The sequence below is a fragment of the Saccostrea echinata genome, unplaced genomic scaffold, assembly GCF_033153115.1.
Source record: "Saccostrea echinata isolate AGI-Se365-2 ecotype Australia unplaced genomic scaffold, CSIRO_AGI_Sech_v1 ptg000030l, whole genome shotgun sequence".
NCBI classification, from domain to species: Eukaryota; Metazoa; Mollusca; class Bivalvia; order Ostreida; family Ostreidae; genus Saccostrea; species Saccostrea echinata.
This window is the reverse complement of record NW_026889779.1, coordinates 14,951,172-14,975,075: the sequence shown is the minus strand read 5'-3', so window position 1 is coordinate 14,975,075 and position 23,904 is coordinate 14,951,172. Positions and strand designations below refer to the sequence as shown.

The following is a 23,904-nucleotide window of genomic DNA, read 5'->3' as shown; positions in this document are numbered from 1 at the left end:
ATGACTGAGTTTTTCGGAGCTGACTTCCGAATTCTTTTAATTTGCCTGTTTGGAGGTATGCTTTTTCATTTTGTTTTTTAATTAATTAATTTTAAAAGTTTTGGGTATATTTTTCACAAAAGAGTATCACAGTGTTAATCTTTGAACTATTTCCTTTACAGTGATATCAGTAAAAAGCACAGGTAGGCAAGTACTAAAACAGCTTCTTCATTCACTATTTGAAAAAAAAATTAATTTAATGAATTGTTGGTAAAATGACTTTAAATATACCGGGTTTTCATTACTAACAAAAAGAAAAAAAAAGAAATAAAGAAAAAAGTAAAAATCAAATTATTTCAATTTTCAACAGTTGGTCTTATTCTGTATGCATGTGTGTGTGTTTTGTTTTGTTTGTTTGTTTTGTTTACCCCCCCCCCCCCCCGAACTATGAAGTACAAATTTCAATATAATTAGTTTAAATACAATTACTTTATCTAGAATTATGTAAACAACCCATTGCCAAAAACAGTAACTTAACTGCCTCTAGTGAATATGGGAAAAAGGACAGCAAACACGTGTACGGGGCTGAGAGGGGGTATCTGGACACCAAGGAGGAGATAATCAATGGAATAACGGAAATTGGAGGCTGGGCAGCGGCCATTAATGACCACAATCAGTACATTCAGGTATGATATGGTATAAATAATGGTATAAATAATGAAATTCAAACAATTTATCAGATTGGGAGATAGAAAAAAAAGAGGAACAGACAGGCAGAGGGAGAGGAATGTCTATAATTCCCCCGGTCTTATACTAGAACAGGACTTAAAATGGACTTAAAAACGTCATTCGTATATAGTGTGTATTTATTGACAATATTAAGGGTTTTATATGTACATATTTACATTTGCTGTATTCTTCTACTAAGCCAACTGCGAAATTGATTTGAAAGTCATTTTTGTGTATACTCACGCGTAGAAATATACACGATGAAACTTGCGCTTAAGTGACGTCACAATGAGGCTACAGAGACGTTAATAAAAATGTAACGATATAGGGCAGCAAGAAATTTAAATATTGAGTATATCATTGGTTCTTTTTAACTTCTAAAATGTAAATATAAGGAATGTTTTTAAGTTTTGTGTGATTTATTTAAGGAATGTTTTTAAGTTCTGTGTGAGTTATTGGTGTGTAAATCACAAAGACTTGTCACGTAGGCATATTTCATGAAGCGCGCTAGCGCTTCATGAAAAATATGCCTACGTGCAAGTCTTTGTAATTTTCACACCAATAATTCACACTAAACTTAAAAACATTCCTTATATTTACATTTTACATGTTCAAAAGCACCAAAAATATACTCAATATTTGAATCATTCGCTGCCCTATATCGTTACATTTTTATTAATGTCTCTGTAGCCTCATTGTGACGTCACTTTAGCGCGAGTTTCTCCGTTCATATTTCTACGCATGAGTATACACGAAAATGACATTCAATTCAATTTCACAGTTGGCTTAGTAGCAAAACACAGCAAATGTAAATATTGGTGTGTAAATCACACAGACTTGCACGTAAGCATATTTTTCATGAAGCGCTAGCGCGCTTCATGAAATATGCCTACGTGACAAGTCTGTGTGATTTACACACCAATAAATCACACAAAACTTAAAAACATTCCTTAAATGTATACAAATGCCATGCTAAAATGATTTAAGAAATAATAAATTTTCAAACGTTTTTGCAAGAATCATCGCAAAGTCAGTTTTTTATCATGTTATATAGGAAAATACACATGTACGCTCATAACGAAGTCGGAAGTGCCAGGGACAGACGATTTTGCTAAGCATAATTTGTTATATTCGTCAAGTTTACAATATATTTCAAAATCATGGGATCACAGGCACTTGGGGGTATGGACCCCCCCCCCCTTTCCTTTTTTTTCTTTTTAGTTCTGGGGTCGAGTCACCTTTTTTTAATTTTTGTATTCTAAAAAGCACTATATGTTATTGATAAAGTAACCCTTTTGTCTCTATAAGCTGTTTTTACATATGTGTCAATCGAAAACGATATATTTAAAAACAGCTTACAGAGACGAAAGGGTTACATTATCGATAACATATAGTGCATATTCGAATACAAAAATAGGAAAAAGGTCACTTGATCCCATATTTAAAAAGAAAAAAAATGGAAAAAGGGCGGTCCATACCCCAAGTGCCTATGCATGGAATATGAAAATCCTTTCGCTGTAAGCGTCAATGCGTTATAAAGGTGTTCGCTATAAGTGTGTTTTACTGTATAAACACCAAATACACCGCAGTACATTTTAAAACCTTTCTTTTTTATCCTCCCCCTCCCCGCGGCTCCTTGTTGATTTCTTCTCTTTTTTGCTAATGGAAGTATTTCAATTAAATATTATCCACGACTATTGATTTATATGTCATTTACCTCAAAGGTCGAGACATCGAAGTTTGCATGAATGCGAATGATGTTGATCATGAATGATGTTGATGGTATGATTATTTTATCATTCTGCCTAGTATTTACGGGTTAAATATTGTTCCCAATTTAGATTTTCATTCACTTTTAGGCAACATTTTCAAGACCCCATTTAGTACGTGATGTCATTACTCAAGGGCGGCATGGATGCTGCAAACAGTGGGTAACGACTTATACAGTGCAGTACAGCTACGACTGCAAGCAATGGAAAACAGTCGGAGGAGTGAATGCAACGGTAATACTCGAAGTTGTACAGTATTCAGGCCCGTAGAACGAGGGTGGGGCACTTTTTTCTGAGCATAGTATTTTGCTATAGTATGTTTTCCTTTAGATGCTGGTCCCCCCCCCCCCCCCGTTTTCGATGTTGTAAGGTCGAGCACTGGCAAATTCCAGGAATTGGAACAAAAATAGCTTTTATTTTTATTTATTTATTTTTAATTCATTTATTTTACTATTATTATTATTTTTTTTTTGCTTGTCAGATTATTTTGGGAAGTTGGCCCCCACTTTGGGTCAGTTTAGTTGTTTTTTTTTTGTCAGATTTTTTTTTATTTTTTGGGGTGGGGGGAGTCCCCCCCCCCCCCGCCCCACTTTTGAAACCGTTGCTACGGGCCTGGTATTTCAGTTCTTTTACGATAAAGGACCAATCCAGGTTATGTAACAAGGGGAAAATAGTTGCTTTAAATAGTCAATTGAACAACATAGTTCTCCAAAAGACACTACAGTGCATTTGCTGATTTGAAAAAAAAAAGATTTATCCACAAATCTGCTCTCGTTAATAAATTACAATGTCGGTCATACGGCAATGTCGGCCTTTAATGCTTAAGGTCACACGCAACGTACTTTTCCCACGGATAATTTTCAAAGATATTGTTAATTTAAAATCATAGTACCACCAGATACTCTTAGAAAAAAATCAGCATGTATATATTACCAGGATAATACCAGGAGTTTTGAACAGATATGAAATGAAGAAAACTATTTTGATTTTTTAAAAGAAAAATTAACAAAAAATATATAGTTTTCGTTGGTGCTTCTTCACAATTTATTTCAGAGAGGTGACATCAAAAAAATCGCACAAAGGTTCTTCAGTCAAATTATACAGAGAATAAGAAATGAGAGTTAAAAACTACGTTGCATATGTCTTTCAACGGGATTTATTATTATTATAAACATGAAATTGACTTTTTATTTTTATAATTTTTATTTATTCATTTATTTATTTATTTATTTTTTAAGTAAAGAATGGCAAAACTTGATTTTTGAAATCTGGCACGAATCTGGTATTGAGCTAAAATTTTGTGGAGAAACGTTATAATGCATGGATGTTGATCGCTACGGAATTTTATTTTCAGCAATTAACGATATAGTTCACGGCAATAGTTAGAAATATAGGTTTGTTTTAAGATGTTACTCAAAAGTATTTTGTTCTAAAAATGATAAAACTGGACTCCAAACAAATTCCTGGAATCACTTCCGTGGTCATTTTACAGTGTACTGTCAGATCAAATGCTTTGTGTGTAATTTTAAACAAAAACGTGACGGAAATTAATTCATTTTCTGCGACAAAATATAATTTCATCTGATACAGGATCCATGCTTTTCTTTGCGAAAAAGGTTTGTTTTCTTTTTATACGGGGAAAATACTTCAATATTCTATTCAATTAACTCGGAACGCTAGTGAAAGTGAAATTTTCGTCTTTAAATTTGTAAATGAGTGAAGCGACATTAAGATTTGCGGAGGAATACCTATTCAAACATTGTATATACATATTATGTTTATGTTAAAAGTCAAACTGTATTTATTGCCATATGTGCAAAACACCACTTGTATGTTGAGTTTAAGAATTAAGAGTTGAAATCAATCTTTTGAATCGAAGACAATATGATGTTACAACGTGTTATTTTGGTTACGTTTTTTGTAGAATGACTGATTTAAATAATTTATATATTCAATATATAGCAATCTCCAAACTTTTTCTTTTATTTTGAAAGGTTTTCCAAGGTAATATCGACGAAGACAGCAAAGTTACAAATCACTTGCCATGTCCAGTATGGGCAAGATGTGTTCGACTTCTACCTAAAACCTGGAATCAACATATTGCGATGAGGCTTGAATTTTTGGGATGTCCCATCAAAATGCCAAGCTCCCCTTCAAGTGAGAGGCTTTTGTTAGAAAATACAACTTCAAATTTGATTAAATATAAGAATATACGGTATGTCTTATTCTTCGCATTTGCTTTCGATTTGTCAATAATCACCCAACCAGTATAGATCTAGCTAGGGTTCTAGACCTTCATCACCACATCACATTTTGTGGTACGTGAACTATTTTTGTGTCTTGTTATTACGTCAGATAGTATGACAAATAGAGACTCTTGAGTTGGATAGGACGATAAAAAAGTGTTTATTGTACATGTAGTTTTTTTGTAAAGTATATGCATGCCTTTATATAAGTCTGGTTCGGGGGAACGTTTAACTCTGATTTAAAGATGTAGAGGAGCTTAGGTTTTTGCAGTCCTATTTTAATATTCCATAAATCTTTGCTTTTAATTTAAAAAAAAGTGTATCTGATTTGCATGAAGCTTTTAACATTTTCTTCTCGGTGTGAAAAAATACTCGGAAATTAAAATTGGCCTAGAGGAATTAGTGATTCACAATTCAGAGACGTAGGATCAATTTTCAAGGGGGGAAGGGGGAATTGGGAAGTGAAAAACGATTGAGAAAAGTTTATCAGACAAAATTTTAAAAAAATTGTCCAAACCTAAAAATATTTTCTTGGAGGCGGGAGTGACAGGTTCCTCTTTCTTTTCGATAAAGAACAAAAAGTGAGCAAAAGGGGGCGGGATGGGGGATGGGGGCATGCTACATACCTGCAATAAAAATACTTGGCAAACCAAATTTTATACATTTTCCTGAAGCCATCTAGCATACGACGATCGTTGTATTTCTTATATATATGACTTGTATATAGCCAAAAGATAAATCGGGAAATTTTCGTGTTTTGAGGATAGCTAATTTACAAGTTCTTTATAGTTATATTCCATTTAGTTGTAACCAGCAACAAAAACTTCATAACAAATTTCACAACAAATAAGTCATTACAAGTAAACCAGTGTCCTTCCAGGGCTTCCGGCGTGTGATATAATAACACAGACTCACGCAAAAATGTGCCTCCAATTGCGTAAGAACAATTTACCTCTGTTTATGAAATAATTTTCATGCACGTTCTGCTTCACATGTTGGCCACACAGGCGGTTGTTTCATAAAGTATGCTCAATCACACGTTATTGTATATAGTAAACTAACATACTGTATGAAACAAGCGCCTGTGGTCGGTTATCATCCCTATACCAAACCAAACCTAGACACGTATCTCAAGAGAACATTTCTTCTTAAATTTTCATTTTCTGCATGATTTTTGAATTTATAATTTAATAGACCCTTCCACTGGAAAGAGTACAACAACGTCCACTACCCTACCCGTTACTCCATACAGACTTCCAACAGGAGTAGCGTCAAATTACAACCCCCTTGATCCAAAGGACTGCAAACGGTCACTCCTGGCCTACAGCTGCAGCGTGCCGATAATTCGTCAGCACTGCAAACATTCTTGTGGTACCTATATTTTTTATTCCTTCCTCATACATGTGCGCACTACCTATCGATACAGAGTTAATCGTATACATTTATCTACTTTTGATATTTTTAACATTTAAAAAGAGACTGTAAAATATATTGATTTTGTTCAATTGATTAGCAAATACATCAGTACTAACGACCAGTGCTACCACAACAAATGCAAACCAGACGATAGCAACAACTGGTGGAAGCATGACTTCATCGAATCAAACAGGTAACGGTCGCCCAGACCCCCACCCCCCACTTCCAAACACACACGAAAGAAAAAAATTGTCTTTTTGTGTTTATTCTCTTCATTCTTTACTAATTTCAAATTGAGTAACTTGAATATGTCATTTTAAATGTCAATTGCACGCTGGACTCACTCTTTTACTACTTTTGAAGGAAATACTTTCTCTTCTGCTTCCTTTCCAACATCCTCACCGAGTGGATCAACCAATATACTTACCAAAGTACCTAGCCAGGGCATTCGCCTCCCTAATACACGTTAGTATATATATAAATACGACTACATCTAGGGTTTGATTCGTTGTTTTTAGCTTGTAAGCAAAATATCATTGCTTCACATTTGATTTCCAGACGTATTTTCATGTAGGTGGAAGAACATGTGATTACATAAGAGGATGACGTCGTTACATTTTAATTAAACAAATCCAATTGATTGCTTGTGTTTATTCGACTAACATACGAAGAAAATATTTATAACGTGATTATCATCTTAAGATTAATTATACCATTTTATAATATTTGCGCATTAAAAACGTGTAGGAATTGTTATGTACATGTGCCGTGTTTGAGACACATTACATAATTCATATTTTCTGTAAACAAGTCTACGGGAATGCTCGATTGATTAAAAAACGAAATAAACCCACACATTCCCGTACACAACAATACCTTCCAAAACAAGAACAAATTCTTTTTTTAAAGCGCAATGTGACGAGTACCTTGTTTCTGGGTCGAGTCCCGTACCGGACAATCACATCAATGCTACTAGTGAGTACGGGGCAGCCGACCCCAAACACGACTACAGTGCCCCCAGGGCACGGATCAACAACACAGAAGTCAAAACACCGCACGGGGTCACACAGATGGGGGCCTGGGTCGCAAAAGTTTTGGATAAAAACCAATATATACAGGTATGTATATATTTTCCAGTAGTTAAAGGTGTTTATAGGAATATATGTTTCCTTCTCTCACTTTGGTGAAAAAACATATGAATTACACTAATTAACATTTTTTACGAAAACCAGTTGTGAATGACTTACATTTACTTACCAATTGATCAGATCAATAGAACTACTGTATACGCATTTCTTACTATAGTTTAAGTGTATATTTAAGTACATATGTGAGTATTTTGTTCAGACACATAAAGATATTAAATTCTAGGTAGAATTGAACAAGATAAGCACAATCAAGGCCATTGTGACAAAAGGACGTGACGGTTGCTGCAAACAGTGGGTAACAAAGTATTCGATAATGTACAGCATAGATGGAAAACACTGGAGCAAATATGGTCCACAGACAGCGCATGTGGGTACAAGATATTTGAAGCGAAATAAAATTTGTTAATGCTAAAAATTATTTTAGACTTTAAGAAAATTACTCAACATTTCAGGTTTTCAAGGGTAATTCTGACGAAAACACACCAGAGATCAACACCTTACAATCCCCAATACAGGCAAAATATGTAAAGCTACATCCCTTGGAATGGAGTCATCATATAGCAATGCGATTTGACTTGATCGGCTGTGCAAGTACACAGCAGACAACAATCTCCTTACCTGTTTCTACACAATTAACAATGTCCACCACCAGAACCTCATCAGGAAACACATCCTATCAATCATCAACTCTACAGTCAACAACACCCACAGTTGTATTAACTGCATCCTCCAACACCAGTGGACTAACTTCTGTATCTTCAATTACAACAGCTAGTTCCTCAACAATCGTTGGATCATCTGGAATACAGACAACTGCGCCCACTATTACATCAGGGCAATCTACAGGATCCTCCATCACAAATACACAAACAACTGGATTTTCAGTATCAACAGGACCAACAAATGCAACCTCTGTTACAATGGGTCAAACCACTTCTATCACAAGGCAAACCACAGGATCTTCAGTCACAACAGCACAAACATCAGCACCCACAGTCCTGACAGGACAAATCACAAGCTCTTCAGGAACAGCAGGACTCACAACCACACCTTTTGTCACAACAGGACAAACTACCAGATCTTCAGTCACAACCGCACAAACCATAGGATCTTCAGTCACATCTAATCCTACAGTCACACTATCTACAACAGCACAGACAACTACACGCTCTGTCACAACAATACAAACCTCAGGCTCCTCAGCCACAGCAACACAGACATCTCCATCCTCAGTTACAATAGGTCAAACCACAGGATCATCAGTCCAAATAGCACAAACAACAGGATCTTCAGTCACAACATCAAAACCTACAGGAACTTCATCTACAATATCACAGACAACTACATCTGTCACAACATCACCAACATCAGGATCTTCAATCATAACAGGGCAACCCTCAAGCTCATCTGCCACAACACAGACATCACCATCCTCTGTCACTGTCACAACAGGTCAAAATACAGGATCATCAAGCCAAACAACACACACATCAGGATCTTCTATATCAACAGTATTTTCTACAGGCACATCATCCTCAACATCGCAGATATCTACACCTTCTGTAACAACAGGACAAACAGCAGGATCTTCTTTAACAACAGGACAAGCAACAGGATCTTCTGTCATAACAGGACAAACAGCAGGATCTTCTTTTACGACAGTAAATACTACAGGAACCTCATCCTCAAAATCACAGACAGCTTCACTTTTTGTAACAACAGGACAAACCAAAGGGTCCTCAGTTACAACAGGACAAACAACAGGATCTTCTTACATAACAGGACAAACAGCAGGATCTTCATTAACAACAGTTAACTCTAAAGGCACCTCTTTCGCAACACCACAGACAACTACACCTTTTGTAACAACAGGACAATCCACAGGGTCTTCCATAACATCAGGACAAACAACAGGATCTTCCATCACAACAGGACAAACTACAGGATCTTCAGTCACAACTGCACAAACCATAGGATCGTCAGTCACATCTAATCCTACAGTCACACTATCTTCAACACCACAGACAACTGCATCCTCTGTCACAACAGCACAAACCTCAGGCTTTTCAGCCACAGCAACACAAACATCTCCATCCTCGGTTACAATAGGTCAAACCACAGGATCATCAGTCCAAATAGCACAAACAACAGGATCTTCAGTCACAACATCAAAACCTACAGGTACTTCATCTACAATATCACAGACAACTACATCTGTCACAACATCACCAACATCAGGATCTTCAGTCATAACAGGGCAACCCTCAAGCTCATCAGCCACAACACAGACATCATCATCCTCTGTCACTGTCACAACAGGTCAAAATACAGGATCATCAAGCCAAACAACACACACATCAAGATCTTCTATAACAACAGTAAATTCAACAGGCACCTCATCCTCAACATCTCAGATAGCTACATCCTCTATAACAACAGGACAAACAGCAGGATCTTCTTTAACAACAGGCAAAGCCACAGGATCTTCTTTCACGACAAGACAAACAGCAGGATCCTCTTTTTCAACAGTAAATACTACAGGCACCTTATCCTCAAAATCACAGACAACTACAGCTTTTGTAACAACAGGGCAATCCACAGGGTCTTCCATCACAACAGGACAAACTACAGGATCTTCAGTCACAACCGCACAAACCATAGGATCTTCAGTCACATCTAATCCTACAGTCACACTATCTACAACAGCACAGACAACTGCACCCCCTGTCACAACAATACAAACCTCAGGCTCCTCAGCCACAGCAACACAGACATCTCCATCCTCAGTTACAATAGGACAAACCATAGGATCATCAGTCCAAACAGCACAAACAACAGGATCTTCAGTCACAACATCAAAACCTACAGGAACTTCATCTACAATATCACAGACAACTACACCTGTCACATCATCACCAACATCAGGATCTTCAGTCATAACAGGGCAACCCTCAAGCTCATCTGCCACAACACAGACATCATCATCCTCTGTCACTGTCACAACAGGTCAAAATACAGGATCATCAAGCCAAACAACACACACATCAAGATCTTCTATAACAACAGTTAATTCAACAGGCACCTCATCCTCAACATCGCAAATAGCTACATCCTCTGTAACGACAGGACAAACAGCAGGATCTTCTTTAACAACAGGACAAGCAACAGGATCTTCTGTCACAAGAGGACAAACAGCAGGATCTTCTTATTCAACAGTATATACTACAGGCACCTTATCCTCAAAATCACAGACAACTACAGCTTTTGTAACAAAAGGAAAATCCACAGGGTCTTCCATCATAACAGGACAAACAACAGGATCTTTCATCACAACAGGACAAACCATAGGATCTTCAGTCACATCTAATCCTACAGTCACACTATCTACAACAGCACAGACAACTACACGCTCTGTCACAACAATACAAACCTCAGGCTCCTCAGCCACAGCAACACAGACATCTCCATCCTCAGTTACAATAGGACAAACCACAGGATCATCAGTCCAAACAGCACAAACAACAGGATCTTCAGTCACAACATCAAAACCTACAGGCACTTCATCTACAATATCACAGACAACTACATCTGTCACAACATCACCAACATCAGGATCTTCAGTCATAACAGGGCAACCCTCAAGCTCATCAGCCACAACACAGACATCATCATCCTCTGTCACTGTCACAACAGGTCAAAATACAGGATCATCAAGCCAAACAACACACACATCAAGATCTTCTATAACAACAGTAAATTCAACAGGCACCTCATCCTCAACATCTCAGATAGCTACATCCTCTATAACAACAGGACAAACAGCAGGATCTTCTTTAACAACAGGCAAAGCCACAGGATCTTCTTTCACGACAAGACAAACAGCAGGATCCTCTTTTTCAACAGTAAATACTACAGGCACCTTATCCTCAAAATCACAGACAACTACAGCTTTTGTAACAACAGGGCAATCCACAGGGTCTTCCATCACAACAGGACAAACTACAGGATCTTCAGTCACAACCGCACAAACCATAGGATCTTCAGTCACATCTAATCCTACAGTCACACTATCTACAACAGCACAGACAACTGCACCCCCTGTCACAACAATACAAACCTCAGGCTCCTCAGCCACAGCAACACAGACATCTCCATCCTCAGTTACAATAGGACAAACCATAGGATCATCAGTCCAAACAGCACAAACAACAGGATCTTCAGTCACAACATCAAAACCTACAGGAACTTCATCTACAATATCACAGACAACTACACCTGTCACATCATCACCAACATCAGGATCTTCAGTCATAACAGGGCAACCCTCAAGCTCATCTGCCACAACACAGACATCACCATCAGGATCTTCTATAACAACAGTAAGTTCTTCAGGCACCTCATCCTCAACATCGCAGATAGCTACATCTTCTGTAACAACAGGACAAGCAACAGGATCTTCTTTAGCAACAGGACAAGCAACAGGATCTTCTTTCACAACAGGACAAACAGCAAGATCTTCTTTAGCAACAGTAAATACTACAGGCACCTCATCCTCAAAATCACAGACAACTACAGCTTTTGTAAAAACAGGACAATCCACAGGGTCTTCCATCACAACAGGACAAACAACAGGATCTTCTAACATAATGGGACAAACAGCAGGATCTTCATTAACAACAGTTAACTCTAAAGGCACCTCATTCTCAACACCACAGACAACTACACCTTTTGTAACAACAAGACAATCCACAGGGTCTTCCATCACAACAGGACAAACAACAGGATTTTCCATCACAACAGGACAAACTATAGGATCTTTAGTCACAACTGCACAAACCATAGGATCTTTATTCACTTCTAATCCTACAGCCACACTATCTACAACAGTACAGACAACTGCACCCTCTGTCACAACAGCACAAACCTCAGGCTCTTCAGCCACAGCAACACAGACATCTCCATCCTCAGTTACAATAGCACAAACAACAGGATCATCAGTCCAAACAGCTCAAACAACAGGGTCTCCAGTTACAACATCAAAACTTTCATCTACAATATCACAGATAACTACACCTGTCACAACATCACCAACATCAGGATCTTCAGTCATTACAGGGCGATCCTCAAGCTCATCAGCCACAACACAGACATCATCATCCTCTGTCACTGTCACAACAGGTCAAAATACAGGATCATCAAGCCAAACAACACACACATCAGGATCTTCTATAACAACAGTAAATTCTACAGGCACCTCATCCTCAACATCTCAGAAAGCTACATCTTCTTTAAGAACAGGACAAACAGCTGGATCTTCTTTCTCAACAGTAAATACTACAGGCACCTTATCCTCAAAATCACAGACAACTACAGCTTTTGTAACAACAGGGCAATCCACAGGGTCTTCCATCACAACAGGACAAACAACAGGATCTTCCATCACAACAGGACAAACTACTGGATCTTCAGTCACAACCGCACAAACCATAGGATCTTCAATCACATCTTATCCTACAGTCACACTATCTACTACAGCACTGACAACTGCACCCTCTGTCACAAGAACACAAACCTCAGGCTCTTCAGCCACAGCAACACAGACATCTCCATCCTCAGCTACAATAGGACAAACCAAAGGATCATCAGTCCAAACAGCACAAACAACAGGATCTTCAGTCACAACATCAATACCTACAGGAACTTCATCTACAATATCACAGACAACTACATCTGTCACAACATCACCAACATCAGGATCTTCAGTCATAACAGGGCAACCCTCAAGCTCATCTGCCACAACACAGACATCGCCATCCTCTGTCACTGTCACAACAGGTCAAAATACAGGATCATCAAGCCAAACAACACACATATCAGGATCTTCTATATCAACAGTATTTTCTACAGGCACCTCATCCTCAACATCGCAGAGAGCTACACCTTCTGTAACAACAGGACAAACAGCAGGATCTTCTTTAACAACAGGCAAAGCCACAGGATCTTCTGTCAAAACAGGACCAACGGCAGGATCTTCTTTAACAACAGGACAAGCAACAGGATCTTCTTTCACGACAAGACAAACAGCAGGATCTTCTTTTTCAACAGTAAATACTACAGGCACCTCATCCTCAAAATCACAGACAACTACAGCTTTTGTAATAACAGGACAATCCACAGGGTCTTCCATCACAACAGGACAAACTGCCGGATCTTCAGTCACAACCGCACAAACCATAGGATCTTCAGTCACATCTTATCCTACAGTCACACTATCTACAACAGCACAGACAACTGCACACTCTGTCACAACAGTACAAACCTCACAGTCATTTCCATCCTCAGTTACAATAGGACAAACCATAGGATCATCAGTCCAAACAGCACAAATAACAGGATCTTCAGTCTCAACATCAAAACCTACAGGAACTTCATCTACAATATCACAGACAACTACACCTGTCAAAACATCACCAACATCAGGATCTTCAATCATAACAGGGCAACCCTCAAGCTCATCTTCCACAACACAGACATCACCATCCTCTGTCACTGTCACAACAGGTCAAAATACAGGATCATCAAGCCAAACAACACACACATCAGGATCTTCTATATCAACAGTAAATTCAACAGGCACCTCATCCTCAACATCGCAGATATCTACACCTTCTGTAGCAACCGGACAAACGGCAGGATCTTCTTTAACAACAGGACAAGCAACAGGATCTTCTGTCATAACAGGACAAACAGCAGGATCTTCTTTTACGACAGTAAACACTACAGGCACCTCATCCTCAAAATCACAGGCAGCTTCACTTTTTGTAACAACAGGACAAACCAAAGGGTCCTCAGGTACAACAGGACAAACAACAGGATCTTCTAACATAACAGGACAAACAGCAGGATCTTCATTAACAACAGTTAACTCTAAAGGCACCTTATTCTCAACACCACAGACAACTACACTTTTTGTAACAACAGGACAATCCACTGGGTCTTCCATCACAACAGGACAAACAACAGGATTTTCCATCACAACAGGACAAACTACCAGATCTTCAGTCACAACTGCACAAACCAAAGGATCTTCAGTCACATCTAATCCTACAGTCACACTATCTACAAAAGCACAAACAACTACACCCTCTGTCACAACAGTACAAACCTCAGGCTCTTCAGCCACAGCAACACAGATATCTCCATCTTCAGTTACAATAGGACAAACCACAGGATCTTCAGTCCAAACGCCACAATCAACAGGACCTTCAGTCACAGCAGCAAGGCTTTCAAACAATTCATCAACAAGAGCACAGAACACTACTCCATCTGTCACAACAGTCCAATACAATCCACTGGATCCTCCTGACTGTAAGCAACGTGTCTCCATGGGTTGTTCTCAACCAAGTATTCTCATACACTGTCCATATTCATGTGGTAAGAATTAGATCTAATTTAAAAATTATATTAAAATTTTGAGTAATGTTTCATGCTAGCAACAATTTTTTTTTCTGAAACCTGGACACATTTAAAAATTAAACTTCCTCTGCAAATTTAAAAAGTAACCTAGAGTTTGTTCTTTTTTTTGTTGAAAGTAACTTTTATGATTAACATTCAATCAATTTTTCAACTGGTGTGGTCTTTTTCATCAAACATAAATGCTTTACATATCAAATTCCACATTCTGTTATGTCACACATAGGAAATAAAAAAGTAAATAAAATTAAACACAGGGTCATCCAGTGTTACTACTTCCATACCAACAACTATTTCTGCAACGATGACAGCTCTCACAACTATCAACAGATCTACACAATCACTAGGTACAAGTATGTAATATTTTCAAATAACCCTATTTTCTCTAAACTATGAAATTCTTTTCCAAAACAACTTTCATACCCATTTGTTATAGGATTATCCAGTTCATCAATAACAACCCCTTCCATTGTTTCACTGCCAACAACCACCTCAACACTAAAACCAAAGGCACATAGCAAATCAACAGCAGCTCCAACAACTGTCAACATCATATCAACATCCACTGCTATGAAGAAGACAACCAAACATGTTCTTCCAACAGGAGCTGCTTCTTTTTATGATCCAAGGGATCCTGTTGACTGCAGGCGAACACTTCTCACTTATTCCTGCAGTATTCCTTTACTGCAAACACACTGCAAATATTCCTGTGGTACGTATCATGATTTTCAGATACATTTAGAGTGAAATGCTGTTCATAATTATTTAAAATGGTTTATATCTGCTTTGTTTCAGCATCACAAAAGAAGCCAAATGGATAATTTTACAGAGAGTTTTTTTTTTACTTTTGTCTAAATATATTTATTAAAGAATTAAAAATTAGTGTTGAATCTTTCATTCAAAAAAAAAGAAGAACAAGAGGCCCATGGGCCACAATGCTCATCAGAGTAACTTTGCCCTGCTGTTCTTCACCAGACTTTTCCCCATGTAATACATGTACCTATTGTGGCCCCATCCTATCCCCAGGGGTAAATATTTTCACAATTTGTAATCTACACTACTCCAGGATGCTTACCCATAAATTTCAGCATTTCTGGCCCAGTGGTTCCAGAAAAGGAGATCTTTAAAGATTTTTCATATATATATTTCAATGTAAAACTTGGATTCCCTATTGTGGCCCCTCCCTACCCCCAGTGGTCATGATTTTTATAATTTAAAACCAACACTACCCCAGGATGCTTCCACATAAGTTTTAGCTTTTCTGGCCCAGTGGTTCTTGAGAAGAAGATTTTTAAAGATTTTTTCTATATTTTTCAATGAAAAAATTTGGATTCTTTATTGTTGCCCCGCCCTACCCTCTGGGGTCATGATTTTTTCAATTTAGAATCTACACTACCCCAGGATGCTTCCACACAAGTTTTAGCTTTTCTGTCCCAGTAGTTCTTGAGAAGTTTTTTAAATTTTTTTCCATAGATTTCAATGTAAAACATAGATTCTCTATTGTGGCCCCACCCTACCCCCGGGGGTCATGATTTTTAGAATTTACACTACCTCAGGATGCTTTCACATAAGTTTCAGCTTTTCTGGCCCAGTGGTTCTTGAGAAGAAAATTTTTAATGATTCCACCTTATTTTTGCCTTTTCTTGATTATCTCCCCTTGTAAGGGGGCTTGGCCCTTCATTTTAAGAATTTAGCTTCCCCTTCGCCCAAAGATGCTTTGTACCAACTTTGGTTGAAATTGGCCCAGTGTTTCTTGAGAAGAAGTTGAAAATGTGAAAAGTTTACAGACAGATGGACAGGCAGACAACGGACAATGGGTGATCAGAAAAGCTCACTTGAGGTTTCAGCTCAGGTTAGCTAAAAAACTAGAAATGTGTCCACAGGACATGACAGCCCTGGCGAGAGTATATTACTAATGCAACATGAAAGTTTGTATTAGCGTATGAAGTTGGATGACAATATACACAATTTGCTAGGTTACAAATATTTTTCAATATCCATTTTTGTTAAGCATATTTTTAGCTCTACTGGTCAAAGACCAGAAGAGCTTATCTGATAGTAAGGTGTCCATCCCTCTCTGTCTGTCCGTCTGTCTGTAAACAATTTTTCAAAACGCTACTCCTCCTACAGTTTTGGTCTGATTTCAATATAACTTGGCACATAAGTAGACTACACAAAGATACATAATTCTGTATATCGGTTTTTGATTTCAATGAACAGTGTTGCCATGGTTACCAAAAATAGAAATTTCTGTGAAAAACTTTCAAAACACTACTCCTCCTGCATTTTGATCTGATTTCAATATAACTTGGCAAATAAGTAGACTTTGATAAGATACATAATTCTGTGTATCGGTTTTTGATTTTTATGAACAGTGTTGCCATGATTACCAAAAATAGAAATTTCTGTGAAATACTTTCAAAACATTACTCCTCCTAAAGTTTTGGTCCGATTTCAGTATAACTTGGCATACAAGTAGACTACACTAAGATACATAATTCTATGTATCAGTTTTTGATTTCAATGAAAGGTGTTGCCATGGTTACTAAAAATAGAGATTTCTGGGAAATACTTTCAAAACGCTACTCCTCTTACAGTTTTGATCTGATTTTAGTGTAACTTGGCACACACGTAGACTACACTAAGATACATAATTCTTTTTATTGGTTTTTGATTTCAATTAATGGTGTTTCCATGGTTACTAAAAATAGAAATTTCCTTGAAATACTTTCAAAATGCTACTCCTCCTACAGTTTTGGTCTGATTTTAGTGTAACTTGGCACACAAGCAGACTACACTAAGATACATAATTGTCTTTATTGTTTTTTGATTTTGTTGAATGATGTTGCCATGGTTACTTAAATTGAAATTTCTGTAAAATTGTTTGAAAAGGCTACCTCCTACAGTTTTAGTCAGATTGCAATAAATCTTGCCACAAAAAGAGACAAAACCAAGGACCATTATTGTATTTATTGCTGTTGCAAAGTTTCAAGTCCAAGTGCTACTTTTATCTTCCTTTATAAGTACAACCAGTAGAGCTACAGTCTCATCAGAGACTTCTGGTTAAATATTCAGTTTCGCAAAACATATTTTTCCAAGTGAAAAGTACCTTAAAAGAATTTAGAACAAAAACAGCATTAGACTTTAAAAAGTATCATTAAAAAGATTCCATACTATTCTTAAAGATGCTGGGTGGTCAACAAACTGAGTTGAACTGAGCTAAACGCAAAGTGCGACAGAAGAACAGACTGACAAACTCTATATGACCTGGCCATATTCATGGCGGGGCATGAAAATAATTTCATTCACATCTGACTAAAAAGTGGCAGTAGGGTACAACAAAGGACGAATTTACACCTAATGTTTGTGATGAGGCAGATACTTTATTATATATCAGTGTGTTACAGTTCTCCGAGAGGTAACCAGTGCAGAGATCTAAAGTATAATACTTTGGACTTAACATATACTGTAGAACTTTTCCTTATGGAATTTCCATAGTAAAATATTCAATAAAATTCAACCAAGATTATGGATTGCATTCATAATTTCACTAAATCTCACAAAATAGGTATTTTTTATTACCATTACAGGTTTTTTTTAAAATTTATTTTTGTATGTGGCAGAACTCTCATCATATGACGAACATCAGACTTTTTTATATTCGCCATCATATGATTATTATCTGATTTTGTGTCTGACCTTACAGGTACTTTTCAAAGTGTAATAACCTCTCCACTTCAAAAAATTAGTCTCCATAAGAAAATGGTTAATCAAAATTGATATTCAAAGTGTGATAACTTCTCTATTATTAAAATCAGACTAGACAAAAAATAGGCTAATCAAAATTGATATTCATGCAAAAAATATTACAATTTAAAATTGTTTCTTATTATTGTAGACATTTTTGAATTGTAATGAAATGAATATACAAATAGTTTTAAAGATCACATAATAGATGTCTCATGTAATTTCTTGAAACTCTTGGTGCCAAAATTTGAAATATTTAGCATGGTAGTAGAGTTGACAGATAAGTTCTTCCATTTTGAGATTAAGCACAGCATAAACACATTAATAGTTGCTGACATTGGAGCATCAAAGAGAAGTACCGGTAGAAATAATTTGATGTCTTAATATAATTAAATGTACATAAAAGAGATAAGTTGTAAAGATAAAATTACAAATTTATATGATTCTAAACTTATTTCATTTCTCTCCATAAAATAGAAAATATGTATACATTTAATAATGAGAAGTAACTCTTAATACATATTTAATGGAATACTACTTTTAACTACTTCTATTAGTCAAACCTCAGGAATTTAAACCTAGCAGGACTAATAAAATATTAAAGATTTCAAGATATCAAAGTGGAGACAAGAATTCATACTACAACTGACTGGGACAGTAGGCCAGCCTCAACTATACCTGGTATTTGACATCTTGGTGTTCAAGACACTGAAGTTCAATGGTACTACATAACTACATACATGCAATAACAATGGTAATTTATGTAAGAATGTATTATTGATTAACATATTTTGTCTCTTTTATATATATTCCAGTAAATTCAAATAACATTTGTCAAGTTAGGACTAACCCCCCCCCCCCCCCCTCCCCTTTCCCCAAGGCTAACCTAAAAAAAAAAATCTGTTTGCAGTTGCTGACCCACAATTTTTAGAGAGGGTAAGTATGTTGTTTTTTTTTTTAAATTGATTTCAGTTGGTTTTATTGGACTATAAATCATAGGGGTATTCATATGGTTATTGAAAGTTGATGAACCTGCATGCGACATTGTGTTTAAGTACTTAATTGACACACTTAAATCAGAAAAAAAAATTGATATTTTGAAAACTTAAACATGAAACTAGAACTGTCCAAAATGGACAAATACCCCCCGCTGGGTTTTTCAGAGAATGTACCAAATCACTAATGTTTTCTAGATGTGAGAGGTGTTCACAATTTGCTTAAACATTTACAGTGAAAATTTAATTACTCATTATATTTTTTTATACGCCCATCGTAAGACGGGACATATTATGTTTTAGCGTTCATGTCCGTCCGTCTGTCTGTTAGCTTTTACATGTCTGGCTCATAACTTTGTCAGCTGATACATCTAGGGTAGAAGGTGTGTCGCACATTAAAACCAGGTCACTCTGACCTTTAATCAAGACGCTATAGCCAAATATGGAAAAATCATAACTAGAAAACCATTAGACTTAGAATCAAAAAACTATGTCTTTTAACTTTTAAATTACACAATCCCGAAAGATGTCAGAGTATTGCAGTATCTTTATTAAAAAAGTGTTAAATGAAGAAAATACTAGTCTTATTTTTTTTCATTATGTTCTTTACAGCAATCTGTAAGAAGAAAAATTCCACCTCTTCCATGGGTGTAATGATCAGGCACTGGTCAAGGAAAATTTTGATAGCAGAAAACTGCATGTCAAATTAGAGATAAATTAATGAGTTTAGTGTGGGGAGATAACTGGTAGAGCATCTCTGATCAAGCAGGTGTTATCTACATCTCTTGGGAATTGGGCAAAAGGAATCAGTCTCTTAATTAATTGCTTGTGTTGTACTGAATTGTTCTTGTTGGCTAGTCTTACTTTCAAGATAAATTTGATGTAATTAAAACTAATTTGATATTGTACATAATAATTAAAACTTATATGATATTGTATAATATAATTTAAACTAATTATTTATTGTACATTTTTTATTTTAATTTTTATATCTTTACAACAAATTGCAGACTGCCTTGTCTCGCTAAGATGTCATTTGAACAATTGAATCTAAACTGTTTATGATAATTTAACAATATTTGATGGGCATATCATGCTGTGGTGGGGCACTTTATTTAATGAATGAAACTAAGGTGCAGCCTAATAAAACATCAATACTAATAATTACAGTGTTTTTATTACATTGAAAAAATAGTTTGCAACTATCTGCCATCTTTGTGAGATATGACACTCTGCAAATTGATTGTTAAAAAAAAATATCATAATTAATTATACAAAATCAAATTGATTTTAATACCTTTATATCAAAATCATTTTAAACAAGAGGCCCAGGGACCACATCGCTCACCTGAGCACTCTGGCTAGGAAAAAGCAGAAATCAGTTCAGTCTTGAAAAGTTTTGATATAAAAGTGGTTCGAGGGGGAGGGGGGGGGGGGGTAATTTGAACTTGAATCTATACTTCAAAGGGATGCTTTTGAATTAATATGACAAATAATGGCTATGCTGTTCTTAGGAAGACAATTTTTATTGATATATCATTTGTATTCCTTTGTATAACTATGATCCCCTGTTATGGCCCCTCTATTCTCCTGGGGGGTCATGATTTGAACAAAATTTGAATCTACATTACCTGAGGATGCTTGCATTTAAATATGACTAATTATTGCTTTGCTGTTCTTCATCAGAAGATTTTAAAAGGCTTGCATTTTCCTATGTATTCCTATGTAAAACCTTGATCACCCATTGTGGCCCTACCCTACCCCTAGGAGGTCATGATTTAAACAAACTTGAATCTACACTACCTGAGGGTGCACCCATAAAAAAAAAACAATCATGGCTTTGCTGTTCTTGAGAAAAAGATTTTCACAAATTTTTCCCATGTATTTTATGTAAAACTTTGATCACCCATTGTGGCCCCACCTTACCCCTGGGGGTCATGACTGGAAAAAACTTGAACCTGCACTACTTGAGGATGCTTCCATGTAAATATGACCAATCATGGCTTTGCTGTTCTTGAGAAGAAGATTTTTAAAGAATTTTCCTATATATTCCTATGTAAAACTTTGATCGCCCATTGTGGCCCCACCCTACCCCCGTGGGTCATGATTTGAACAAACTTGAATCGACACCACCTGAGGATGCTACTACATAAATATAACCAAACATGGCTTTGCTGTTCTTAAGAAGAAGATTTTTAAAGAATTTTCCTATATATTCCTATTTAAAACTTTGATCGCCCATTGTGGCCCCACCCTACCCCCGTGGGTCATGATTTGAACAAACTTGAATCTACACCACCTGAGGATGCTACTACATAAATATAACCAAACATGGCTTTGCTGTTCTTGAGAAGAAGATTTTTAAAGAGTTTTCCTATATATTCCTATTTAAAACTTTGATCATCCATTGTGGCCCCACCCTACCCCTGAGGGTCATGACTTGAATCTACACTACCTGAGAATGCTTCCATGTAAATATGACCAATCATGGCTTTGCTGTTCTTGAGAAGAAGATTTTTAAAGATTTTTCCTATATATTCCTATGTAAAACTTTGATCGCCCATTGTGACCCCACCCAACCCCCGGGGGTCATGATTTGAACAAATTTGAATCTACACTATCTGAGGATGCTACCATATAAATATGACCAATCATGGCTTTGCTGTTCTTGAGAAGAAGATTTTTAAAGAGTTTTCCTATATATTCCTATGTAAAACTTTGATCACCCATTGTGGCCCCACCTTACCCCCGGGGGTCATGATTGGAACAAACTTGAACCTGCACTACTTGAGGATGCTTCCATGTAAATATGACCAATCATGGCTTTGCTGTTCTTGAGAAGAAGATTTTTAAAGAATTTTCCTATATATTTTTATGTAAAACTTTGATCGCCCATTGTGGCCCCACCCTACCCCTGTGGGTCATGATTTGAACAAACTTGAATCTACACTACCTGAGGATGCTTCCATATAAGTTTCATATTTTCAAGCACAGTGGTTCTTGAGAAGAAGATTTTTAAATGATGCCATTAATTTTTCATGAATTCATGATTATCTCCCCTTGGAAGAAGGTGTGGCCCTTCATTTGAACAAACTTGAATCCCCTTCACCCAAGGATACTCTGTGCCAAGTTTGGTTGAAATTGGCCCAGTAGTTCTGGAGAAGAAGATGAAATTGTGAAAAGTTTACAACGACAACAACGCCGACACACAACGGACAAATTTTGATCAGAAAAGCTCACTTGAGCCTTCAGCTCAGGTGAGCTAAAAAAGGCTGGTTCCAGTACTATGTATTTTGACAGACATAAATTACAATTAAGAGACTTAGACAACAGATCATCTTTATTTCTTTCTGCCCAATTCCCAGGAGATATTGATAAGACCTGCTTGATCAGAGATGCCCTAACAGCTTCCCACACTGAACTCATTAATTAATCTTTAACTGGATGCATGTCCACTCATGACTCCCAAGGGACAAATGGATTTACACTATCTGCAGTGTAATGTACAAACTGTTTTTAATACGTTGTAATTTTTTTTAGTTCTAATGAGTAGTTTTAAGCTGTAGTTTACATTTTTGTACAGATGTTCTAGATTCTATGTCTCAAACCTTAGACATCAACCGAAATGACTAAGTCAATAAAAATAAAAAAAAAAAAAACACCTGTAAAATGCAGAAAAATTATCAAATAATGTTGAAAATAAGAGGTGCACATCTTCATATGGTAAATAATAAGTGTACAAATTTTCATACAAATCTATGCAATAGTCTCTGGGAACAGATCCGGACAAAACCACATAATAAAAATGAAAAAAAAAACACCTGTAAAATGCAAAAAAATTATCCAATCATAATGAAAATACCAGGTGCACACCTTCATATGGCGAATAATAAGTGTACAAATTTTCAGACAAATCCTTGCAACAGTTTCCAAGAAATGGTCCAGACAAAATCTCGTCTACAGACAGACGGACAGACAGACAGACGGACATGCTGATTCCAATATACCCCCCCTAAACTTCGTTTGCGGGGGGTATAAAAATATTATCTTAATAAATACACATTGTAGCTGAAAAAATTGGGTTTGGTGCTTTTGAAGTGGGTCAGTTGGCAGCTGCAAACAAAGTTTTATGTTAGGCCGAAGGGCAGACTCGGAGCAGGGCATATTTTTCAGCACTGAATTTTTTTTTTTTTTACATTTAGTAGTGCTGTAAATTACACAATTCCAAATAAAAATTTATTAATGAATGTTGATGCATTAATATGAACAACCTATGGTTTTTGCCAAATACAAGATTCTCATATTTCTACTGCATAGTTATCCCCCAAGTATGTAGTGGAACAGACAAATAGACGCACAAACAAGGTATAACTAGAAATATGTCCATAGGACATGAATGCCC

At 36.6% G+C, this 23,904-nt stretch overlaps 1 protein-coding gene across 1 annotated transcript; it reads left to right on the top strand.

The window, feature by feature from the left end:
- On the top strand, window positions 1-15,593 carry LOC133196859 (mucin-22-like). Its single transcript, XM_061332708.1, has 15 exons — window positions 1-55; window positions 162-182; window positions 478-665; window positions 2,568-2,711; window positions 4,472-4,634; window positions 5,918-6,094; window positions 6,237-6,332; window positions 6,503-6,604; window positions 7,049-7,257; window positions 7,511-7,654; window positions 7,740-11,670; window positions 11,734-14,721; window positions 15,018-15,113; window positions 15,197-15,472; window positions 15,556-15,593. The coding sequence occupies exons 1-15, from the start codon at window positions 1-3 to the stop codon at window positions 15,579-15,581; spliced, it is 8,616 nt and encodes a 2,871-aa protein (XP_061188692.1). The 3' UTR covers window positions 15,582-15,593.
- The last annotated feature ends 8,311 nt before the right edge of the window (window positions 15,594-23,904 follow it).

Bases quoted from the DNA above. Each gene is read 5' to 3' on its own strand.
- LOC133196859 (XM_061332708.1), top strand. From the start codon at position 1: ATGACTGAGTTTTTCGGAGCTGACTTCCGAATTCTTTTAATTTGCCTG. The intron at 4,635-5,917 runs GTGAGAGGCTTT...ATAATTTAATAG, and splicing joins AATGCCAAGCTCCCCTTCAA to ACCCTTCCACTGGAAAGAGT. The intron at 6,605-7,048 runs GTTAGTATATAT...CTTTTTTTAAAG, and splicing joins CATTCGCCTCCCTAATACAC to CGCAATGTGACGAGTACCTT.